This window comes from Rhinoraja longicauda, chromosome 6 (assembly GCF_053455715.1).
Source record: "Rhinoraja longicauda isolate Sanriku21f chromosome 6, sRhiLon1.1, whole genome shotgun sequence".
In the NCBI taxonomy this organism is placed as follows: domain Eukaryota; kingdom Metazoa; phylum Chordata; class Chondrichthyes; order Rajiformes; family Arhynchobatidae; genus Rhinoraja; species Rhinoraja longicauda.
Window position 1 is genome coordinate 74,950,684 of NC_135958.1, and position 25,829 is coordinate 74,976,512.

The 25,829-nt window shown below is 44.6% G+C and overlaps 1 protein-coding gene across 5 annotated transcripts in view; it reads left to right on the top strand.

Annotated features, from left to right (window-relative positions):
* The first annotated feature begins 4,089 nt into the window (after positions 1-4,089).
* The window catches only part of usp36 (ubiquitin specific peptidase 36), a 70,630-nt gene continuing 48,890 nt past the window's right edge, over positions 4,090-25,829 (top strand). For 3 of the 5 annotated variants that reach the window (XR_013547410.1, XM_078401348.1, XM_078401351.1), the window contains exons 1-3: positions 4,095-4,153; positions 4,890-5,040; positions 24,492-24,753. Coding sequence is in view for 4 of the 5 variants with exons in the window: in XM_078401348.1 (XP_078257474.1) it covers positions 24,501-24,753 (253 nt within the window). In the remaining variant the exon portion in view is untranslated. Of the gene's footprint in view, positions 4,154-4,889; positions 5,041-23,447; positions 23,505-24,491; positions 24,754-25,829 lie in introns of those variants that run through there. The other 2 variants (XM_078401349.1, XM_078401350.1) reach the window with 2 other exon arrangements.

Below are 25,829 nucleotides of genomic sequence, written 5' to 3' on the forward strand. Positions count from 1 at the left end.
CTTTGTTCTTCCCCCCCACCCCCACCCACATCCCCCTTTGTTCTCACCTCACGTCACCGCAGACCCCCCCCCCCCCCCCCATACCGCATTCTATGGAAAAGCACATGCCCATTCACCGGGCAGCATCTGCAGTTCCTCCCTACACATTTAACCCACACACCTCCACGCAGGGCCGTCTTAACGCATGGGCCTGATGGGCACTTGCCCAGGGCCCCACGAGCATAGGGGCCCCATGCTGATCTGTGTATGTTAAGTGACTTGCAATAAATAAATACTACTTTAAAAATGTAGGTTCAATAAGTGCTTTTTTCGCAACATTTTCGGTCCCTAAGTGTTTTTTTCGCAACATTTTCCATCCCTTAGTGCTTCTCACAGCGATCTGTTTCGCAACAATTAGCTCCCTAAGTGCTTTGCTTTTCCATCCCTAAGTGCTTATCACAGCGATTTGTAAGTGCTTTTCGCAACAATGTAGCACCCTAAGTCCATCGCTAAGTGCTTTTCGGTAAGTGCTTTTCGCCGGCACGACAGGGGGGGGGGCTGGTAGGGAAAGGGGGGTGGGGGAGAGTAACGGTGGGGGCGACGGGGAGGGTGGGAGGAGGAGAGAGTGGGGGTGGGAGGAGGCAGAGTGGGACTGGGGAGGGGGACAGCAAGGGTGGGGGTTGGTGGTGGGGGGGAAGAGAGAGTGGGGGAAATGGGGGTGCTGGGGAAAGGGGGGTGGCGGAGAGTAACAGTTGGTCTGGGGGAGAGAGAATGAGGGGGTCTGAGAATGGGTTGTCGTAGGGGCCCCAGTACACTGCTTTGCCCGGGGCCCATAATGCTGTAAAGACGGCCCTGCCTCCACGCCCTTGGGATGTCCTCTACGCCCAGGGATGTCCTCCACGCCCTCCACGCCCAGGAATCCTGAGCACCCAGAGAAAACCTGCACGGTCACAGTAAGAATGTACAGATTCCTACAGACAGCACCCATGGTCGGGATCAAACCCGGGTCTCTGGCGCTGTGAGGCGGCAATTCAGCCGCTGTGCCGCCTCTTATGGTTCTGGCCGCCCTGTTACAGGAAGGATGTGGGGACTTTGGAAAGGGTGCAGATAACGTTTACCAGAAAGATGCCTGGGTTACGAGGTATTAGCCACGGGGAGAGGTTGGATTGTTTTCTCTGGCAAGCTGGAGGTTGCAGAGAGACCTGATAAAAATGTATAAAATTATGAGGCGTAAATAGGGTGGACATTCAGAACCTTTTTCCCAGGATGAAAAAATCTAATAGCCTATTGGACGCATGGTTTTAAGATGAGCGGCCTGCCCTCCCATTTACCTCATCTGAGATTTATGAAGTACCTTTAATCAGACTTTTAGAGAACTTTTTGTAACACTAAATGTTCTACCTTTTATCCTTTATCTGCACACTGTGGACGCCTTGATTGTGAGCATAGCAGTGCTGAACTACTATCTACCTCATTGGTGACCCTCGTACTATCCTTGTTCGGACTTTGCTGGCTTTACTTTGTACTAAACATTATTTCCTTATCATGTATCTGTACACTGTGAATGGCTCGATTGTTATCATTAGTGATTATTTTCCAATGTTCTATAGATTCCGGGTCAGTTCCTGTGGATTGGAGGGTAGCTAATGTTATCCCACTTTTCAAGAAAGGAGGGAGAGAGAAAACGGGAAATTATGGACCAGTTAGTCTGACATCAGTGGTGGGGAAGATGCTGGAGTCAATTATAAAAGACGAAATTGCGGAGCATTTGGATCGCAGTAATAGGATCGTTCCGAGTCAGCATGGATTTACGATGGGGAAATCGTACTTGACTAATCTACTGGAATTTTTTGAGGATGTAACTAGGAAAATTGACAGGGGAGAGCCGGTGGATGTGGTGTACCTCGACTTTCAGAAAGCCTTCGACAAGGTCCCACATAGGAGATTGGTGGGCAAAATGAGAGCACATGGTATTGGAGGTAGGGTACTGACATGGATAGAAAGTTGGTTGACAGACAGAAAGCAAAGAGTGGGGATAAATGGGTCCCTTTCAGAATGGCAGGCAGTGACTAGTGGGGTACCGCAAGGCTCGGTGTTGGGACCGCAGCTATTTACAATATACATCAATGACTTGGATGAAGGGATTAAAAGTACCATTAGCAAATTTGCCGATGATACAAAGCTAGGTGGCAGTGTGAACTGTGAGGAAGATGTTATGAGGTTGCAGGGTGACTTGGACAGGTTGTGTGAGTGGGCGGATGCATGGCAGAAGCAGTTTAATGTAGATAAGTGTGAGGTTATCCACTTTGGTGGTAAGAATAGGAAGGCAGATTATTATCTGAATGGTGTCAAGTTAGGAAAAGGGGACGTACAACGTGATCTGGGTGTCTTAGTGCATCAGTCACTGAAAGGAAGCATGCAGGTACAGCAGGCAGTGAAGAAAGCCAATGGAATGTTGGCCTTCATAACAAGAGGAGTTGAGTATAGGAGCAAAGAGGTCCTTCTGCAGTTGTACAGGGCCCTAGTGAGACCGCACCTGGAGTACTGTGTGCAGTTTTGGTCTCCAAATTTGAGGAAGGATATTCTTGCTATTGAGGGCGTGCAGCGTAGGTTTACTAGGTTAATTCCCGGAATGGCGGGACTGTCATATGTTGAAAGACTGGAGCGACTAGGTTTGTATACACTGGAATTTAGAAGGATGAGAGGGGATCTTATCGAAATGTATAAAATTATTAAGGGGTTGGACACGTTAGAGGCAGGAAACATGTTCCCAATGTTGGGGGAGTCCAGAACCAGGGGCCACACTTTAAGAATAAGGGGTAGGCCATTTAGAACTGAGATGAGGAAAAACTTTTTTAGTCAGAGAGTTGTAAATCTGTGGAATTCTCTGCCTCAGAGGGCAGTGGAGGCCAATTCTCTGAATACATTCAAGAGAGAGCTAGATAGAGCTCTTAAGGATAGCGGAGTCAGGGGGTATGGGGAGAAGGCAGGAACGGGGTACTGATTGAGAATGATCAGCCATGATCACATTGAATGGCGGTGCTGGCTCGAAGGGCCGAATGGCCAACTCCTGCACCTATTTTCTATTGTCTATTGTCATGTATTATCATTCCGCTGACTGGATAGCACACAACAAAAGCTTTAAACTGAACAAATATAGTGTTTTAATATAAGAAAATAACTGCAGATGCTGGTACAAATCGATTTATTCACAAAATGCTGGAGTAACTCAGCAGGTCAGGCAGCATCTCGGGAGAGAAGGAATGGGTGACGTTTCGGGTCGAGACCCTTCTTCAGTTTTCTGTTTTCTTTACCGGAAAGGACACAATAAAAGCTTTTCGCTGTACCTAAGTACACGTGACAATGAATTTAAACTGAAATGAGGGAGCATTCTCTGGACAAGATAGACATAAAATGCTGGAGTAACTCAGCGGGACAGGCAGCATCTCTGGAGAGAAGGAATGGGTGACGTTTCGGGTCGAGACTGAAGAAGGGTCTCAACCCGAAACGTCACCCATTCCATTTCTTCTCTCCAGAGATTCAGTTACTCCAGCATTTTGTGTCTAACCTCAGTTTGAACCAGCATCTGCAGTTCCTTCCTACACAGTCTCTGTCTGGACGAGCACGTGCCCATTCGCCAGGCATGTCATCCGTCAATCATGGGTGTGTACAGCACGCCTCCCCCGGACGTACGATGCAGCTCTGCGCCGAGTCCATGTTGTGTGGCACATCTGCATTGCTCACTGGCTCCACGTCCCCTTCTGCTCAGGTTTGGCTCTGACTGCCTTCCTTTCGGGGGGGGGGGGGGGGGGGATGAAAAGAGGGGGTGGCATTATCCCTGGCGTGTGAAGGGTAGGATGGTTGAGGTTGGGTTGGGGGAGCAGCGGACAGCGCTTTGAGGGGAGAGGGAGAGGAGCTGTAGTGGAATGTTGCACAATGTCACTGCAAATGGATACACGCAGAGGCTGCGCGGGCCGGCAGAGGGCGGCGCATGTCCCGCCCCACGCCGCCGCCTATTGGTGCGGGCCGCCGCCGTGGGCGGGTTTTACCGCAGATCCGGCTTGGGATTGGCCGAGCCCGCTGTCGATCAGGATGACGTAGTGCGGGGGAGGGGGGGATTAGTCGCCACGACGAAGCGGCTACAAAGTATCCGAGGCGTCAGAAGGAAAGTCAGGTCAGAATTCGCGCAGTGGCATCATTTTTGTACCTCATTACACATTAAATACGTTGTATACCGTACACTTTTGCAGGTCGGCGTGGTTGGGAGGGTGGCCGGGCTGAGAGCGAAAGAGGTTTTTTTTTGGACCGTGACTTTCACACTTGGCTGGCCATCGACATGCCCTGTTTTCCAGGCTTGAAACACGTGCTTGCCTGCTTGCTGCATGCTGGGGTCGGTCGCGGTTAAAACAGGTCGTGGTGTAACCCCGTCAACGGTCCTTGTGTGTGACTCGATACACATCGGCAGGGTTTGTTTTCGTTTTTGTTTTTAAGAGCCACTCGGCCATCTGAGATGTTTGGAAAGTGTAGTTAATTGCTGAGGAGGGAGGGAGGGAGAGGAAAGGAGAGGAGATCAACACCACAGCATTTGCAGAAACGATTGCGAACTGTCGCAACACATGAGTAAACTGTGCTAATTTAGCTGCGTAATCCTGTAGTCTTTGATTTTTGTCTAGCAAGGGTCATGAAAATAACCCCAGGTTCGTTTTTAAGGGTCCCATACATTCGGTTAACAAACTTTTTTTTTTTTTAAAGAAGGCATATATCAATTGTGTTGGCCCAGTTCGTGGCACAAATCCCCAGGCATAAAGTTTGTGGGTTCATTTAATCCAGCCAAGGGTTGAATTTTGTATCCGGTGATATTTCAGTCTATCACTGAGGGAGTTAATATTAGAGCTGTCCTTCACACACAGGTCTTGTTGGTCTGTGTACGAAGAAACTGCGGATGCTTGTTTAAACCGAAGATAGACACAAAAAGCTGGAGAAACGCAGCGGGACAGGCAGCATCAATGGAGAGAAGGAATGGGTGACGTTTCGGGTCGAGACCCTTGTTCAGACTGTCAGGTTAGGTCGGAATGGCCTTATTTGTAGGGCTGGAAGTTATGTGTCCTTGTCATCTTTTACCCTCAGCGAGTACCACAAAATGTTCATCTTGTGGTGAGAAAAGCAGCCATATTGCCCTCCCAGGAACTTGTGACTGGGCATCAAATCATGTTGTGAGATATCCTGCTTTAAAATGTTCTTAGTCAATGCTTTAATTGTATTTCTTTTTGCCGTTGCTAAATAAATGATTGTTACTGAAAGCATGCCAGCCTTTTAGAGTAGCTGGAATTAATTTTATAACAGCAGGTTTACATTTCTCATGAAAGGCAGGTAATGGTTTGTTACAAAAGTTTTGGCCACATGGTGAAATACCAACAAGCATTATTTCTGCCAGTGTAGAACACGCAGTGTTGGAGTAGGAAAATAACTGCAGATGCTGGTACAAATTGAAGGTATCAAAATGCTGGAGTAACTCAGCAGGTCAGGCTGCATCTCTGGAGAGAAGGAATATGTGACGTTTCGGGTCGAGACCCTTCTTCAGACTGATGTCAGGGGTGTGGGACAAAGAAAGGATATGGGTGGAGACAGGAAGACAGTGGGAGAACTGGGAAGTGGAAGGGAGGGACAGAGGATCTATCTAAAGTTAGAGAAGTCAATGTTCATACCGCTGGGCTGTAAGCTGCCCAAGTGAAATATGAGGTACTGTTCCTCCAGTTTGTTGTGGGCCTCACTATGACACTGGAGGAGGCCCATGACAGAAAGGTCAGACTTGGAGTGGGTGGGGGAGTTGAAGTGCTCGGCCACCAGGAGATCAGGTTGGTTAAGGCGGATTGAATGAAAGTGTGTCGTTTCGCTCAACACTTTCGCTAGGTCTGCCTTAACCAACCTGATCTCCCAGTGGCTGAGCACTTCGACTCCCACTCCCAGTCTGACCTTTCTATCATGGGCCTCCTCCAGTGTCATAGTGAGGCCCACTGCAAATTGGAGGAACAGCACCTCATATTTCACTTGGGCAGCTTAAAGCCCAGCGGTATGAACATTGACTTCTCGTACTTTAGATAGCTCCTCTGTCCCTCCCTTCTCCTCCCCAGTTCTCCCACTGTCGCCTGACATCAGTCTGAAGAAGGGTCTCGACCTGCAACGTCACACATTCCTTCTCTCTAGAGATGCTGCTTGACCTGCTGAGTTACTCCAGCATTTTGTGATACCAGTGCTGGAGTACTTCAGTGGGACAGGCAGCATCTCTGTTGTCCAGTGTGGGCAGGTTGGGCCTAAGGGCCTGGTTCCCAGCTGGAAGACTCCATTGCATGGATTGGTGATATTTTGGTTCTGGATTCTTCTTCTCTAGAGATGTGGCCTGACCTGCTGAGTTACTCCAGCCCTTGGTGTTCTACATAAGATTCTGGCAACTGTAGTTCCTTATGTCTTTCTTTCTGTCAGGTTGGTGTTTCAGAAAGATGTTATGAAGAGGAAAGCACTCGTGATTGAAGTTGTTAGTGTTGAGCTAGTCTGGATCTTTGTGTGCATGAAGATGGAAATGTACCAGAGGGTAAGAAAGATACAGAGCCAGCAATGTACAGGCTCTCTGACTGAGTCTGTGCTGGAGTAACTAATCACGGGAAGGACGTGTTGGTGGTGCCCACTCTTGGCATTTATATTGGTGTGTCGAGAGTGGGAGGGAAACTGAGCCAGTGTGTGGGTAGAATCAAGTTGAGCAGTGACTGTGCTAAAGTCATCAATGGTGTGGAATTAAATAGCTGTCTCTTCTGAAATTGTAACTCAAAAGCCTACAGATACTGGAAATCTGAAAAGAAAACGCTAAAAACGCACAGCAGGTAAGGCAGCATCTGTGGTAACAGAAGCAGAGTGGGATATTGCTGATTGAGGATCCTTTGTGAAATCTGAATTGTTAACTCTGCTTCTCTTTGCATAGATGCTGTTGAGCATTTTGCTTTTCATTTGAAGTTATATTTGGCATGAATTTTCGGTTACAATCAGTTGAGGGACAAAAAAACCCCTACTGTTGTGGGTGACTGGGCGGAGGCAAGCTGAAAGGGTAACAATGCTTTTTACATTCACATAGGTTTGTTATTGATCGGGATAATTATTTTAAAAGATGTTACCCGTTGGAATGCTGGCCCACAGGCTAGCTTCCAGCTTCATAAATGGGAATATTGTACCTGGGTGTTACCCTGAATGAAGGTGAAGGAACTAAAGTTGTTGCCATGAGGCAAGTGCTTGCTCTTTGTTTATCACTCTCATGCTATCCACAGTTGTAAAGAATTGTTGATGGATTTGTAATGTAGCAGAATCTCGTATCACTCTGAAGAAAAGTGATATCTGCACCCTAGCTTGATGTTATTTGGACCCAGACGCAACATGTGATTCATGTAATGTGTAGGAAGGAACTGCAGATGCTTTTTTTGCACTGAAGATAGACACACAATGCTGAAGTAACTCAGCGGGTCAGGCAGCGTCTCTGGGGAAAAGGAATAGGCGACTTTTCGGGACACTGCCCTTCAAGGATCTTGACCCAAAACGTCACCTATTCCTTTTCTCCAGAGATGCTGCCTGACTCACTGAGTTACTCCAGCATTTTGTGTCCACTGTGATTAATGTAAGTCTACTTCAGAAATTGGTTCCATTCAATTTTTCATGCACTGTTATACTCCATTGAACCTCAGTCTTTGCTATAACAGGCATATACTGTCTTAAAATATGCAATCATCTATTTAATACTGCCATAAGAAAACTGGTCAGTCTAATGTGAAATTAATTTCATATTTGTGTAGACAAAAGTCTCTAAATTATGATTTCAGTAAAGCTGCTTTGCAGTGTACCTAGCTGAGTAAGCAGACAGGCCGCCTGCTGGAGGGTGTACAAGATTGACCCAGGACAAATCTTCCCAATTGCCCTCTAATGTCTTGCTTTGTGTGACCGTTCAAAAGGAATCAGTACGTATGCGGCCATACTTAGTCGCTCCGTGCTTTTCTGTGTCGAGAGGCAGCGCCTTGTATAATTTATCTTTCTCATTGAAGATGGAGATCAAATAAATGTTTCTAATAAGTCACGGTATGAATTAATGTGCCATTGATTTGCTTAGATTTATTTATCATAAGTAATTGCTGCCTGTCTGATTTTACATAACCTTGCATTTGTACTGAGACCTTCAAGTAAGGGCTTGATTTTAACAGCATAAGGCCTGTAGTGATTTTCAAGATAATATGACTTGATGAGTCTTGTTTTGATATGCTTTGTGTGGTTCGGTGAAGTATATTCTGTTTGTAAAGTGCCACCCCATGAATTCTTCAACCCCCAAATCCTTTTGTTGCTTCACCATATTAATTATGTCCAGCCTCTCATCTGGTATATCTTTTCCCCTCCATCTGTGACAGTTCTTGTCTGTCTTCAACTTCTGTTCTGGGTTTAAATAAATTCTTCTCGCCCATACAGCAGAGTGGCGCAGCGGTAGCGTTGCTTCCTTACAGGGCCAGAGACCCGGGTTTGATCCTGACTACGGATGCCATCTGTACAAAGTTTGTCGGTGCTCCCCGTGACCTGCGTGGGTTTTCTCCAGATTCCTTCCACACTTCAAAGATGTACAGATTTATAGGCTAATTGGCTTGGTAAAATTGTAAATTGTCCTCGGTGTGTGTAGGATAGTGTTAGTTTACACAGATCGCTGGTCAGTGCAGACTCTGTGGGTCAAAGGACCTGTTTCAGCGTTGTATCTCTAAACTAAACTACATATACCTTGGGCGCCACTAATCACTGACGCCAGTTATTGCATCAAATAGTACTTCTGTCTATTATAGACACAAAATGCTGGAGTAACTCAGCGGGACAGGCATCAATCATTCTGCTGAGTTACTTCAGCATTTTGTGTCTGTCGGTGTAAACTAGCCTCTGCAGTTGCTTCCTGCACTTTTGTCTATTGTTCGGCATGAAATACTTTATGTAAATTTAAGTTGATTATTGATTTAGTTTGACTCTTTTGTGTCAAACGTTACTAAAACGAGCAATATTATTTTTTAATCAAGTAACCAAGAAGCTGCAAAAATGGATGACAGCTTGACGAAAAGACTGCAGCTGAAGTTGTTCTGGTGTGATTTATTTTTCTGAGCAGGTGCATTTGGATATCGCTTGCTCATCTTTCATGGACTTAACTCCAAGCCACTCCATTATCGCAGTGGAACCTGCTGCAAATGGTGATTGTGTAGAGGCACGCTGATTTCTGGCTTGAGCATTTTTTTTAAAGTGTTTTCTTCCTCAGAAGAATTATGTTTAGGTAAATTGCATCTCCAGATCTCACCTCTAACCTTGTGTCGTCGTTCGGAATACATTTAGAAACAACTGAGGCTTGGTTTGTAATGTGTAAGAAGGAACTGCAGATAGACACAAAATGCTGGAGTTAACTCAGCGGGGACAGGCAGCACCTCTGAAGAGAAGGAATAGGTGACGTTTTGGGTTGAGAGCCCTTCTTCACACTGAAGAGTGTCTGAAGAAGAGTCTCAACCCGACATGTCACCCATTATTTCTCCAGCGATGCTGCCTGTTCCACTGAGTCACTCCAACATTTTGTGTCTATCTTGGTTTGGAATATTGTTCGTAGCTCTAGAACATAGAGACTGTGCCTTTGTTGCAAATGTAAAGTGGTAACCTCAACAGTTGAGTCATTTGAATTGGTTGGATGCTGTTATATCCAGGGATTGAATCATGTGCCACTATTGATCATCAGTGCCCACAAATACTTGGATTTGTGGACAAAGTGTTTTCCCTAGATGGTCAAAAAATGCTCAACCTGAAACGTCATCGATTCCTTCTCTCCAGAGATGCTGCCTGTCCTGCTGAGTTATTCTAGCATCTTGTGTCTATCTTCAGTTTAAACCAGCATCTGCAGCTCCTTCCTACACAAGGTGTGTTCCCTGATTCTTGTTGAAGGAATTTTGATAGTGATTGAGTTTGTAATAAATGTTGATTGGAAATTCAAATAAATTTGATATGAAGCATGAAGTCGGAATAATTCTGGAATAATATAAATGTCGGTTTAAATCTTTCTTGCTCTGGAGTTTCTTTATAGTCGACAAGATTGTAATGAGAGCCAACTTGTTCTTGAATCTGGAGTAAATGTTCCTATTAACCTCTCATTTCATATCGTCTATTTTTCAAGAACAATACTTGATCAATAACATTCAATCTGAAGGAGTATCTGGTTCTCCTTGCACGAATCCTTGTTCAATATTACTTTTAATGTATCTCCAGTACAGCATGATCTAGTTTCAGAGTTTTGGTTCTTCACAATAAACAATCACAGTTGAATAGTTTGTGAATAGTTGTTTGAACTGTCCAGAATATTTAGTCACAGCATGCTGGAGTAACTCAGTGGGCAGGGCAGTATCTTGGAAAAAATGTTTAGGTGAGATTTTGGGTCGGGACCCTTCTTCAGACTGTCCAGAATATAGTTGGCTGGAGTTATAGGGTTTATGTGAGGCCTTGTAATAAAGAGCTATCATAATTGCCGATGGTAACCTTGAGTTGTATTATTTATAGACGACTGCACAGGTGAGAGAAGATGTGCTGGATTTGATCAGGGGGAAGGGAGAAAGAAGAAATCTTAATTGAAAAATAATTATCCTAACTCGCTCTGTCCTGTCTTCATTGCCTTTTTTTCCCTAAATTCATTTTTCCTAAAGTCAGCCATGGTAAATGCAGCCAAAGCAGCGTAATTAATATCTCCCAATTCCTGCTCTCCAACTTTCTTTTCTTCCCTTTTTAAAAATCTTCTCATATTTTTGGTACTCGTTCCCAACTTATATTTTCACGGGTATGATTGAATTTACAATCTGCTTTCCATTCCTTCTCTCCCGAGATGCTGCCTGACCTGCTGAGTTACTCCAGCATTTTGTGAATAAAGCAATTTGGGTTACATTAAATATCAGAAAAATAGGATCTCAAACAATTGTGAAATTAATTATGAACACCCTTGGTCTCTCCCATTCTGCACTGCCAAGAAAATAAGATTCCAGTATCTATAATAGATCCTGGATTCGTCCCCTGAAGAAGTAAATACAAAACAATTTAACTAGAAGGTAAATTACCAAGAGTAATGTTGGAAGTAGCCGAGCTGTCTCTGAATGCGCTATTTGGAGGAAATGGCCCTTAACATAATTTTATATGACAGTTGCTTCTCTGAAAATGATAACTGATACAATGTCTTTTACGGCAATTTAGTGAACTCTATTGAGTCAAGTGGATGTTGTTGTGTTATAATCAGCTGGTGTATGTGAATTGGGCACCCTGCTAATGTTGGATTCAGTGGGATGGGATGAGTAGGAAGGAACTACTGCTGCAAGTTTGCACCTAAGATGGGCACCAAACGCTGGAGCAGCTCAGCAGGTCAGGCAGCATCTCTGGAGAAAAGGAATAGGTGATGTTTTGGGTCGAGACCCTTCTTCAGACTGAAAGTTAGGGGAGAGGGAAACGAGAGATATGAAAAGGTGCAGTGAACAAATGAATGAAAGGTATGCAAATCAAAGCCAGCAATGATGAACTTGTATTTGAATTAATGCTAATCTGAAGATATTAAAGATGAATAGTTTGTAAGTACATTGAGTCTGGGAGAGTGTGGAAGGCTGGAGTAATTTATTGACAGAAACAGGATGTAGTAATTCAATAAGTAAAGAAACAAATTGGGTTCTGAGACTAAAAAGCAGCAGAGAAAAAAAGAGCTCCTTTCACCCTCTTGGGACTTTCCAACGCATTTTGCTAAAAGTGAAGGGCACTCATTGTTTAAATAGAGGAAATGCTGCAGCAAATTTGCTTGGGTTTAGTTCCCACAAAAAACCTTTTGAGTTCATGAGCTGTGAATTTGTTTTTGTAATATAATTGAAGAGGGATGTTCTGGGCAGGGCACAGCATCGTGTATTTGTGTGAATTTAATTTCACCAGTGGGTGTATAGGGCCGTGGTTTAGTTTCTCATTTTCACGATGGTACCTCCAATAGTGCGGCACTTCTGCATTGCAATGTCGTCCAGGTTCCGGTAGGAAAGGAAGCCTTTCTGTCCTGGGCCTCCTCCATTGCCATCTGGCCTTTCTGTCCTGGGACTCCTCCATTGCCATCTGACCTTTCTGTCTTGGGACTCCTCCATTACCGGAGTAAGGCCCAGCGCAAAGTGGAGAAACAGCACCTCATATTTCGTTTGGGTAATTTACACCCCAGCGATATCAACGTTGACTTCTCTAACTTCAGATAGTCCCTGCTTTCCCTCTCTATCCCCTCCCCTTCCCAGTTCTCCCACCAGTCTTCCTGTCTCCTACTACATCCTATCTTTGTCCCACCCCATCCCCTGACATCAGTCTGAAGAAGGGTCTTGACCCGAAACGTCACCCGCTCCTTCTCTCCAGAGATGCTGCCTGACCCACTGAGCATTTTGTGCTGAGGTAACTCCGAGTGGTCCAGGTTTTTGCGTTCAAGCCTCTTGCAAGGCTAGTTGACCTAAAATACACAGGCGTACTCTGGACGCAAGATACTATAATGTTCAAACGGCTGATTGTTCCTATTGCTTGATGTAGTTTGACGTCAATTTGCCTATCTAATATTGCGTATTTTAGAGATACAGCATAGAAACAGGCCCTTCACCCCACCGAGTCCATGCTAACCGACGATCACCCTGTACACTCGAACTATCCTACACACTAGGGACAATTTACAGAAGCCAATTAACAAACCTGTACGTCTTGAGTGTGGGAGGAAACCGGACCATCGGGAGGATTTAAGTGGTCACAGGAAGAACTTACAAACTCCGTACAGTCAGCACCTGTAGTCAGGATCGAACCCGGGTCTCTGGCACAATTCTAAAGCTGTACAGCAACTGTACTGCTGCACCACTGTGCTGCCCTCGTATGTATTTTGCCAATTGGCGAACAATAGTTAGGCCCCAGTTCTGGATATAAAACATGATTAGGTTAGATCAGGGAAGGAGGATAATTAACATGATGGAAGTAGTTTTTATTTGATGAACAGTGGACCAGTCAAGAATGTTTTATTGTCAAATGTACTGAGACAGAGCAATGAAATTCTTACTTGCAGCAGCTTAACATGTCTGTAAACACAGTACTTAACAAGTAGATAGCATAATAAATACATAGAAAAAAGTTCAATAAATAACAAAAAGCAATATTAGTGCAAAATGAAACAAAAGACTGAAGTCCGTCGTGCAACCAAGACAGTTCGTAGTTCGAAGTTTGGTTGGTGTTTGTAGTGTTCAATAGGCCGATGGTTGTTGGGAAGAAGCTGGTGCTGAACCTGGAGGTCTTGTTTTCAGACTCCTGTACCTGCTTCCCGGTGGCAGGAGTGAAGTGAGCGTGTGGCCAGGGTGGTGTGGCTCCTTGGTGCAATTACACAAATAAATTGCGATTTGTTTTCATGTAATGTTTCTTTAAATATTGTGGTTTGATAGCTCTTGGTAGGTGAAGTTTGTTTTTATTTTGTTAAATTAGAACACTGTATTGGGCGAAAGGCCACTTTGTAATAGTATAAAAATGTTTTGGAAAAGCACCCCACTGTTTGAATCCTAACATTGCTGTAGTTTAGAATGCAGCGGAATATAATTTATCTTCGGAAGAAAAACCTCTGCAGTTCTGTGAGTTCATGAAGAAGTGGCACTTTCATTTGGCCTGGTGTTGTAAAATGTCTCTAAAAATAGCGTAAGAATTGTCATTGCTTAAGGCACGATAACTGACCTGTTTAAATACCCTCCTGTGATTCAGAGACAAGGTTATGCTTTACTGAGTGATCATTTGTATTGCATGCTTACTTTAAAATGTTTTGGGATATGGTGGTCTTTTAATATGTCATGCCAAAGTTTTGTGTTGTGCTCGATTTAGTCCATTATGGTTTCACTATGAATTTGAAATGAAGAGAATTTGCCATCCAAAATTTAACAACAAATAAAAAAAAGTCAAGGTATTTTAGTTAAGGAATAAAAAAAGTCAAGGTATTTTAGTTAAGGAATCACAGATTCTGGGGTGATCAAGTAGAGGGGGTGAAAATAAATAACTGTAATGAAAAGGAACTGCAGATGCAGGTTTGTACCAAAGATATACAAAAAATACTTGAGTAATTCAGCGGGTTAGGACCCAACCTGAAACGTCACCTATCCATTTTCTCCAGAGATGCTGCCTGACCCACTAAGTTACTCCATAAAGCGTTTTCCTTTGTTCTCCCTCCAGGGAGGAGTGAAAACAGAACTCTCCTCTGAGTGTGATTTAGATTTTTAGTTTTAGATTTAGAGATACAGCGCGGAAACAGGCCCTTCGGCCCACCGGGTCTGCGCCGTCCAGCGATCCCCGCACATTAACACTATCCTACACACACTAGGGACAATTTTTACATATTACCCAGTCAATTAACCTACATACCTGTACGTCTTTGGAGTGTGGGAGGAAACCGAAGATCTCGGAGAAAACCCACGCAGGTCACGGGGAGAACGTACAAACTCCGCACAGACGGCGCCCGTAGTCAGGATCGAACCCGAGTCTCCGGCGCTGCATTCGCTGTAAGGTGGCAACTCTACCGCTGCGCCACCGTGCCGCATACGACTTGCACAGCTGCATCATGATGTCCTGACTTTTTTTTACTCCATGTCCTTCCCAATGGAGCGTAGTGTGCCAAAGGCCACCTTCACCACTCCCTGCCTGACTCGCCACTTCCAGGGATCCGTGCGCCTGTACTCCCAGATCTCTCTGTTCTCTCTTGAACCTTGTTGATGTACTTCCACAACCCTCTGTTTCTGTTTTTGTGCAGAACCAATTGTTTATTATTTTGATAGACACAAAAAGCTGGAGGAACACTGAGGGTCAGACAGCATCTCTGAAGAAAAGGAATAGGTGATGTTGTGGGTCGAGACCCTTCAAAGATGCTGTCTGACCCGCTGAGTTGGTCCAGCATTTTGTGTCTTATGTTTGGTTTAAACCAGCATCAGCAGTTCCTTCCTACACATGTTTATTCTTTTGTGCAGGTTATGGACAGTGGAGTGGGTTCTTAAGAGTGGGAAAACAGATTTAATAGCTCAGAAAGGAAGCAGCAGAATTGCTGTTTCCTTCAGGTATCCCCATTTCATGCTGATCCTTGTGTAGTTGGTTTAAACCGAAGATAGACACAAAAAGCTGGAGTAACTGAGCGGGACAGGCAGCACCTCTGGGGAGAAGGAATGGGTGACGTTTCGGGTCCTTTGCTGCCTGTCCCGCATAGTTACTCCAGCTTTTTGGGTCCATCTCATGCTGATCCTTGCATTCCCTTCAGGTTGTGTCTATGCAGTTAGAACATATTAACACTGCAATGCACACATAATATAAATTGTGCTGAAGGCTTGTGGAACCTTTTCTTTCGTCTTGCACTGAGTGTTGTTGTGACAGTTACTTACTGCAAACCATCTTATAGGTTAAATCTTTAGGAAAAAAAAGTAGTCTGATTTTGTTGGTAATCTGAATTGACATTTAATCAAAGAATCGTCAGTTCTCCAAAATTAGAGAAGTAATCTTTTTGTCCTCGATGTATTTCAACAATTAACATTAAAATTGAAGCAGGAACGACAGAGGCCCAGCGCAGCGCATTAGATGTTTTCAAAGTACAACTATCACAATATTGGAATATCATAGAATGTCAAGCTCAGCATAAGATAATTGTGGGTTGCAGGCACCAGCTCTCACTGCGCCCCTACCTGTACAAAGCAGAGCTCCGAGATGCTCTGAATTTCTCTCTCAATCTCTAAAAGCAACGAATTTCACTGCGCTCAGGGTACAACTGACAGTAAAGTCATCAGATGCAGAGTAAATGTTACCTTCTGCCAGAATCCAAACTGCTCAGAGCCATTGTGGGAGTTTTCTTGTCATTTCTAACACTGACATTCTTCTCAGCCACCAATTAGCCCAATTTGGAAGATGGGTCTCGACCTGAGACGTCACCCATTCCTTCTCTCCAGAGATGCTGTCTGTTCTGCTGAGTTATTCCAGCATTTTGTGTCCATCCCAGGCTTTGCGAGGTTTGGCAGTCAGTTCAGTCATGTCCAGGGTCTCCAACAGTCAATACTGTTCAAAGCTCTTGAATGAAATCGTAAGTATTCAGAGATTACCAGAATTTAAAAAAATTAAGCATTTAAAAAAGATTGCCAATATAAGATAACTGCAGAAAACACTTATTTAATTGTTTTAAAGTTAAATTCCAATTCAGTCTGAAGAAGGGTCTCGACCCGAAACGTCACCCATTCCTTCTCTCCAGAGATGCTGCCTGTCCTGCTGAGTTACTCCAGCTTTTTGTGTCTATCTCCAATCCATTAAACATGGATAATATACATTTAGTTGTCTCCCTTGGAGTAGTTTCCACTCCAGTGAAATGAATGGAGTCACTAGACCTGTGCACGAACATATGTGTCCTGTGAACACGCTTCTGACTAAGCGCAGGCTCGGCGATCGTTTCGCTGAACACCTCCGCTCGGTCCGCCTAAACCTACCTTATCTCCCGGTTGTTCAACACTTTAACTCCCATTCCCACACTGACCTTTCTGGCCTGGGCCTCCTCCATTGCAAGAGTGAGGCCCGACGCAAATTGGAGGAACAGCACCTCGTTTTTCGCTTGGGTAGTTTACACCCCAGCAGTATGAACATTGACTTCTCTTAACTTCAAGTAGCCCTTGCTTTCCCTCTCTCTCCATCTCCTCCCCCTTCACAGTTCTCCTACCAGCCTTACTGTCTCTGACTACATTTTATCTCTGCACCGCCCACTCCCCTGACATCAGTCTGAAGGGTCGACCCGAAACGTCACCCATTCCTTCTCTCCAGAGATGCTGCCTGACCTGCGTAGTTACTCCAGCTTTTTGTGTCTACCTTCGAACACATTTCTGAGTCTAGCCATTGAGAAGACGTATGGATTTAACACCGTCACCTGACCACAAGAATTCCTGCAGTTGGAGGTCAAAATGACGGTGTTGTGGCTATCATTGGACGTTCAGGACTTTAAAGTTTAAGTGAGTGGAAGTCAGAGATTTCATATATTTTAGTTAGTCCGAAGAAGGGTCTCGACCCAAAACATCACCCATTCCTTCTCTCCAGAGATGCTGCCTGTCCTGCTGAGTTACTCCGGCATTTTGCGTCTACCTTTGATTTAAACCAGCATCTGTAGTTCTTTCCTGCACATGTATTTCAGTTAGATTGTTTGAGGGATAAATTTCGGACAATAAATTGGTAGGTTCTTGCTAAGGGTACCAAAGGATAAAGGGAGAAGGCAGAATAGGGTTGAGAGTTAGAAAAAATAGATCAGCCATGATGGTGAAGCAGATGTGATGGGCTGAATGGCCTGATTCTGCTCCTGTGTCTTAAGAACTGCTTTCTCTTGTTCGAGTAACATTGCGGAATCCTTTAGGGTCCTAGGGATTTTAAAATTAGCTTCTCCCAAAAGGGCAGCAGTTTCTTAGTGGCTGACATGTGTTCGGATATTTGGAAGACTTTGATGTCGTCTGTACTCGGTTTTCTGTTTGACATATAATATGCAAATGTGCTTACTGTGATCCATGACTTTATACATTTACACGTATCGTAAGTGCAAAAATGCTACTGGCATTTAATTGCCTTTTAGGTCTAGTTTGTTTACCGTGGAGTTAATGATGTCGTTTTTAGTGCATTATGCAAATAGGAATTTCTCAGCTTGCTAGCTGTTAGGCCAGTTTATATATAGGACACATCACTTGGTCTAAAGAAGGGTCTCGACCCAAAACGTCACCCATTCCTTCTCTCCTGAGATGCTGCCTGACCTGCTGAGTTACTCCAGCATTTTGTGAAATGAATACCTTCGATTTGTACCACCATCTGCAGTTATTTTTTTACACATCACTTGGTGATTTACTGCGAAAATAATGATGCAGATCTTTTGAGGTATGGTTCTCTTTGTTGTCACTGAGCTCTGTTCCTGCTGCACACAAATATTGTAATTGTATATTTTTGTGCTGTTTGTTCTGCTCTACTGCCTTGCCATCTGTGGTGCTCTGCATGTTTCCTTTTAGTTTTTAGTTTAGAGATACAGCGCGGAAACGGGCTCTTCGGCCCACCGGGTCTGCTCCGACGACACTGGCCTACACCCACGAAGGACATTTTTTTTTATAGCATTTACCAAGCCAATTAACCTACAAAACCTGTACGTCTTTGAAGTGTAGGAGGAAACTGAAGATCTCGGAGAAAACCCACACAGGTCACGGGGAGAACGTACGAACTCCGTACAGACAGCACCCGTAGTCAGGATCGAACCCGGGTCACCGGCGCTGCATTCCCTGTAAGGCAGCAACTCCACCGCTGCGCCACCGTTTGCGGTGTAAATATTTGAAAGGAATGTAAAATTATCAATGAACGCGCCTGCAAAATATGGCTAAATATTAACCCCAAAACACGCCTGTTGGAGGAACTTGGTAGGCCAGGCAGCATCTGTGGTCTGAAGAAGGGTCTCGACCCGAAACGTCACCCTTTCCTTCTCTCCAGAGATGTTGTCTGTTCTGCTGAGTTACTCCAGCATTAGTGTCTATCTGTGGTTGTAGATGGACAGACGACGTTTTGGGTCTGTACCTTTCAGACTGTCTTCTCCCATGGTGTTGGCAGTTTGAAGAAGACGATTCGAAAAGTTATCTGAGTTCCTACTCCAGATGTTGTCTGATCCACTGAGTTCCACCAGCAGTTTTTTTTGTTGCTAGATTCAGCATCCACTCTCTTACGTCTCCATGGGTAATTATTGGAAAGTTTAAAGAATGAAAAGGTGTTAATTGTGAATTTGACAATATCGAGGCAGTGCTGGAAACTTTTCTCACCTTCATAGAGACAAAATGTTTTAAGTTCCAAAGATTTTTTTCTCCCTTCAACCCACTAGTGCTGTGGCCATATCCATAGAAAGACATTTAAAAAAAAAAGGGATTTGAGGCGGAACAGTGGCGCAGCGGTAGAGTTGTTGCCTTACAGCGCCAGAGACCAGGGTTCGATCCTGACCACTGGAGCTGTCTGCACTGAGTTTGTACGTTCTCCCCGTCACTGCATAGGTTGCTCTGGTTTCCTCCCACGCTTCAAAGACATGCAGGTTTGTAGGTTAATTGGCCCCTGTAAAATTGCCGTTAGTGTGTAGGGTAGAACTAGTGTACAAGTGATCGCTGGTCGGTGCGGTCTCAGTGGGCCGAAGGGCCTGTTTCCGTGCTCTTATCTCTTAACCAAACTAAACTAAAATCTGCTTTGGAGTTGCTCATCTGGTCAGATGAATTAATTTTGTCTTCACTTGTAAATATTTCTGACATGCCTGTCATGTTGTGAGCCCTCAGTTTACTGAACCACCTGGGCGAATCCAAGTGTGGATGGAACTGGTGCCCCCTTTGGTGTAAGCCTTTGTGTTGATCCAGTGCTTCTGCCATAAAACACAGCGCTGGAGTAACTCAGCGGCTCAGGCAGCATCTCTGGAGAGCAGGGATAGGTGCCGATACGGGTCGGGTCTCTTCTGACTGCTGAGTTGCCTCAGCTGTCGGACCTGCTGAGTTACTCCAGCATAAGTTCATAAGTTCTAGGAGCAGAATTAGGCCATTCGGCCCATCAAGCCTACTCTGCCATGCAATCATGGCTGATCTATCTTTTCCTCTCAGCCCCATTCTCCTGCCTTTGCCCCATTACCCCTGACAACCTTATCGAAACATATAAGATTATTAAGAGGTTGGACACGTTAGAGGCAGGAAACATGTTCCCAATGTTGGGGGAGTCCAGAACAAGGGGACCACAGTTTAAGAATAAGGGGTAGGCCATTTAGAACTGAGATGAGGAAAAACTTTTTCAGTCAGAGAGTTGTGAATCTGTGGAATTCTCTGCCTCAGAAGGCAGTGGAGGCCAATTCGCTGAATGCAATCAAGAGAGAGCTAGATAGAGCTCTTAAGGATAGCGGAGTCAGGGTGTATGGGGAGAAGGCAGGAACGGGGTACTGATTGAGAATGATCAGCCATGATCACATCGAATGGGCCGAATGGCCTCCTCCTGCACCTATTGTATTGTAAACCAGAATCTATCAGCCTCCACTGTTAAAATATCCATTGACTTGGTCTCCACAGCCTTCTGTGGCAATGAATTCTACAGCTTCACCGCCTTCTGACAAAAGAGCACTTTGTTTTTATTGGAGATTCCAGCGTCGACAGGTCCTTGTTTCTCCAGTGCTTCTGCAAGTTGGACTGATGGTCATTCTCACTTTATTAGTAAGACTGGACCCGTTTCAATTCCAAAACCTGAATTGCATAGTGTTGCTGCAAAAGTAGGCAAAGTTTTGTAAGTGTTCTCTTGTGGCCACCTTGTTAAAGATTATATACATTTTTTTCAAATGATTTTTCATCACCAAAATAATAAAATGCAATATTTTGAACTACCCTTTTAAAAAATATATATATTGCCCATGTCCTCCTTTCCATAATGCATTGAAGTCAACATCGGTTTGAATTTTGTACCTTCCCCAACAAATACAAAAGTGGTTTGTGGATTTGAAAGTGAAACGGACAAACATTTACTGGAATCTTTTTTTTTTAATTGATGTTTGATTTTACTATAGCTGATGAGTCATAGATGGTTTGATTTCAAGATAGTACAGGCATTGTCAGCCTGTAAAAACAACATTCGATTTCTATGTCGGGAAACGTTATGAAAACCATATTGCGCACGTGTGCATATGTTTGATGCTGATGTAGAGAAGGGTAGTGGGAGTTAAATAATGTTAGCACAGCCAAGAAATATGTTGACATAAGCATGCAAGAAAATCAAAGAAGGGAAAAGCAGAATAATTGCCTACAGAGAGAGGATGCTTTGCCCTTTTTTCCTCATTGTTCCACGCTAATTGCAATGGTGACCAATTTTTAGAGATGCAGCACAGGAACAAGCCCTTCGGCCCACCGAGTCCTCACCGACCCTCGATCCACACACATTAACACTCTCCTACACACATGAGGGACAATTTACATTTATACCAAGTCAATAAACCTACAAACCTGTATGTCTTTGGAGTGTGGGAGGAAACCGAAAATTTCGGAGAAAACCCACGTGGTCACAGGGAGAACGTACAAACTCCGTACAGATAAGCACCCATATTGGGGATCGAACCTGGGTCTCTGGCGCTGTAAGGCAGCAACTCTTATCACTGCGCCACCGTGCCGCCAATATGTTTTCAAAAAGAATGACACATATTGTGAAATCAAATTTGCTTTGCCTCGTGCCTGACAGATAAATTAAACAATTTTTTTAATGGATTGTACAGTTTCTTTCAGTCTTTACTCAAACCTCTGCTTCGGAATCTAATCGTCCCTGCAGAATCTGGTGTTGATAGAAAAAGGATAGAGTTCCCCTGTCCTCGCCTTTTACCCCACCAGCCTCCGCATCCAACACACCATCCTCCTACAGCTTTGTCATCTCCAATGTGCTCCCGCCACCACTCATATCTTCCTATCCCCACCCCTTTCTGCCTTCTGCAGAGACGGCTCCGCTCCACAACTCATCCCATCTCTGACAAAACCACCCATTCCCCAGCTACTTTTCCAATTTCAGGTACTAACCAAACAACTCCCCTCCCCACCTCTTATTTTCCTCCTCTCTCTCCCCCCTGTGCCCCAGCTGGCACGTGCCTATTTCTCCCTTCCCTCTCCCCCTTCACCTACATTTCTCTAGCTTCACAATTCACAACTCCTGTACTCCTTTTACCTCACACCTTCTGTCCTTTCATCTCTGGCCTTTGTCCAACCGTCAGCCGATCAAGACTTCTCCCCCCTCACCTGTATCCACTGATTACTTGCTAGGCTTTGACCTTCCCCACCTCCCCCCCCCCCCCCCCCCCTCCTCCCACCCGAATCAGACTGAAGAAAGCTCCCGACCCAAAACGTCACCTATCCATGTTCTCCGGGGATGCTGCCTGACCCGCTGAGTTGCTCCAGCACTTTGTGTCTTTGTTTTGCAAAAAGCAGCTTCTGCAGTTTCGTGTTTCCACTTTTTGATTTTATTCATTCATTTTTGGGATGCAGGTGCCACTGACAAGCTTAGCATTTATTGTCCTTCTCTCAATGTCTTTGAGAAGTTGGTGGCAACCATGTGTCCATGAACTGCAGCTGTTCTCCATGTAAAGGTACTCTCAGTCACCTTGAGCAGGCAGATCCAGGATTGGGACCCAGTGATAACGAGGAATTGATAATTCCCAAGTCAGACTGGCGACCACCACCCTTATCTAGGAGTTGAATTAAGCAAAGATTTAAATTGGGCGACGCATATTAGTCAAGTGTCTAACAAAGCAAATAGAACTCTCGGCCTTCTTAAAATAAATTTTCACGCATGTAGTACATCCGTCAGAGAACGCCTACAAGCCCCAGGTCAGGCCCAAATTGGAGTATTGTGGAGGCGTTGCGATCCTTTCAACAACAACAACAACAACCAGATCACCCTGGAGGAAGTACAACGCCGAGCAGCTCGCTTTGCATGTCATGACTACAAGCGCAAATCAAGCGTGAATAATACGCTGACTTCTCTCGGATGGGATACCCTACAGATCCGCAGAATCGGGCTAAGACTTATTGCAATTTACAAGGAGATTTACAAAATCACGCCATCATATCTTCCGTCATCCCAGAGCACCAACTGCCATGAAACAAGACAAAATACCAGTCCTTACATCATCAACTTGCTAAATTTCAATAAACTTTGTCACCAATGTTCCCTTTTCCCAAGGGCGATAAGGGAATGGAATATGTTGCCACCCAACTCCCGATGTTCAGTCGTTTAAAAAGGGGATTGAGCAACCAGATCTCCTCAACTTGGTCAAAAGGCCCACTTCAAAGTGCAATCACTACTCTACTCACTCCGACCTGCGTGAGATAGGTAACCACTTCTGAGTTGTTTGCGCAGTAATCAACCAGAACCAGAGTGGGTGTGCAACGAAGGGAACCTGCAGGTGGTGGTGTTTCCTTGCATCTGATGTCCTTGTTTATGATCGTGGGCTTGGAAGGGTGCTGTTGATGCAAGCTGGTTGAGTAACTGCAGTGAATCTTGTACATGGTACCCGCAGCGGTCACTAAATTACAGTGGGAGCTGAAAGGAATAAGTGTTGAAGAATTACAGACACAAAATGCTGGAGTAATTCAGCGGGACAGGCAGCATCTCTGGAGAGAAGGAATGGGTGATGTTTTGGGTCGAGAAAATTCTTGAAGAATTGTTTTGTCCTGGATGTTGTCAAGTTTCTTGAGAGTTGTTGGAGCTACATTTGTCCAGGCAAGGTGAATAGTGTTCCATTATACCCCCGAGGAAAAGAGTCATTCGCCAACGGATACCCAGCCTGTGGCTTCCTCTTGTAGCCACGGGATTCATGTGGCTGCTCAACTTGACTCTCTGGCCAGTAATGATTCAATGGATGTTGATGGTGAGGAATGTGGAGATGGTAGTGCTATTGAAGGCCAAGGGTAAGTGCTTTTGCTCACTCTTGTTGAAGATGATTATCACCCGACACTTGTCTAATTTGCTACTTAGTAGACCATAACTGAATGGATTCTAAACCTAAATCCATGTAAATAATTCCAGTTAATCCTTTTGGAGCAAGTTGCTTCTTATCCAAGTTTGATCTCTGTTAAAAAAGGCAGTTGAGCTATTCCTAAATCTACCTAAAAAGCCAATATATATTTCTCTTTCGAAGCGATGGTTTAAGTGTTTCACCACAGTTAGAGGCATAAGGTCATAGAAACAGCACAGAAATAAGGTTATAATGAATCCTTGGTGAAAGGCAATCCAATAACTTTCTTTAAATTGATGCATATAACTGTAACCCTGTGTAACTTTTACCTATCACTTTTAGACTTTACTGACACAGGTCCTTCGGCCCACTGAGTCCATGCCGACCAACCCATACTTTGGCACTATTCTACACTAGGGACAATTCAGTTTTTTTTTTACCAAAGCCAATTAGCCTGCAAACCTGTACGTACGTCTTTGCAGTGTGGGAGGAAGCTGAAGTACCCAGAGAAAACCCACATGGTCACAGGGAGTACGTACAATCTCCATGCAGACAGCACCCGTAGTCAGGGTTGTACCCGGGTCTCTGACGCTGTAAAGCGGCAACTCTGCCACTGTGCCACCCTCAAAATGCTGCTCTTTGCTTGAGTTTCCCTTTTTTTCCATAAGGGGACAGATTCTCAAGCACGGAATGCCTCGTGAAGTCTAAATGTAGTTTCACTAACTCCGCGATTCCCAATTTATTCAGCTTGTGGAATGGAGAGTGGGTGGAGGGTCGGAACAATGACTAACAGTCACAATTGTAGTTTATTTAATTTGATAAACATATTGTGATGGTTTTGGTTTAGACTGCTGCTGTTGGTATGATATTATCTTTGTATTGATTAGTTGAGAATGCTACTGGCAGGAGATGGATTACCTTGTTGCCTTTTGTCTTACAGTGATGCACCATGCCTATAGTAGACAAATTGAAAGAAGCTCTAAAGCCTGGACGAAAAGATTCGGCTGACGAAGGTGACCTCAACAAACTGCTGGCGGCTTCAGCAAAGAAGGTTCTTCTTCAGAAAATTGAATTTGAGCCTGCCAGCAAGAGTTTTTCCTATCAGCTTGAATCACTGAAGAGTAAATATGTCATTTTAAACCCTAAATCTGAAGGAGCTGCTGGTGAGCAAAATGCTTGTTCCACCCCAACAAAAAGATACGGTAAGGGCATTCAACTGCTGTGAAAGACTTTTTATTTCTGTTTGCATTCTGCAGTTCAATGAATATCGTGATATTTGTCATGTTGGGAATGACAGCATAGCTTGACCTGGCTGTGAAACCATTACCAATGGGTAATCTCACCAATTGCAAATCTCAGTTAAAATGCTTAAATGCCTGAACTGATTGTATTTAAGCATGGTATATCTGATCTTTTTAGCTTAGTTTAGAGATACAGCGCGGAAACATGCCCTTAAACCCACCGAGTCTGCGCCGACCAGCGATTCCCGTACACGGGCACTGTTCTGTACACACTAGGGACAATTTACAATTTTACCAAGCCAATTAACCTACAAATCTGGAGTGTGGGAGGAAACGAGATCCAGGGGGAAACCCACGCAGGTCACGAGGAGAACGTAGAAACTCCGTACAGACAGCACCCGTGGTCAGGATCGAACCCGAGTCTGTGGCGGGGTCCGAGTAAGGCAGCAACTCTATCACTGCATCACCGTGCCGCCCTGTTTGGACAGCATGCAAAGCAAAGCTTTTCACTGTACAGTGTAGGACGGATCTGCAGGCGCTGGTTTATAACTGAGATGGACACAAAATGCTGGACCAACTCAGCGGGTCAGGCAGCATCTCTGGAGAGAAAGAATAAGTGACCTTAAGGTTCCGACCTGAAACTTCACCAATTCTGTTTCTCCAGAGATGCTGCCTGACCCGCTGAGGTACTCCAGCATTTTATGTCTCACTTTTCACTACCGTTCGATACATATGATGATAATAAACCTAACCTAACTGACTGCACGGTCGGCTGCGACATTAACTGTACGTTATATGTAGCTCATAGCACAAGAAAAAGCGAAGCAATTGCAGTTGATGTCTTTTAAATTAAACAGTTGAGGGAGGAATAATATATATGAGGCAGGCGAGAAGACCTGTGTAGCTGGGACCTGTTGGAGTGAATGGCCTGTTTCAATGCTCTACATGCTGTGTGCTTCAAGAGTGTTTTATAGTCATTTGTCCTGAAATGGAACAAAGAAATTCTTTCTTACAGCACCGCAGCAGATATGCAAACA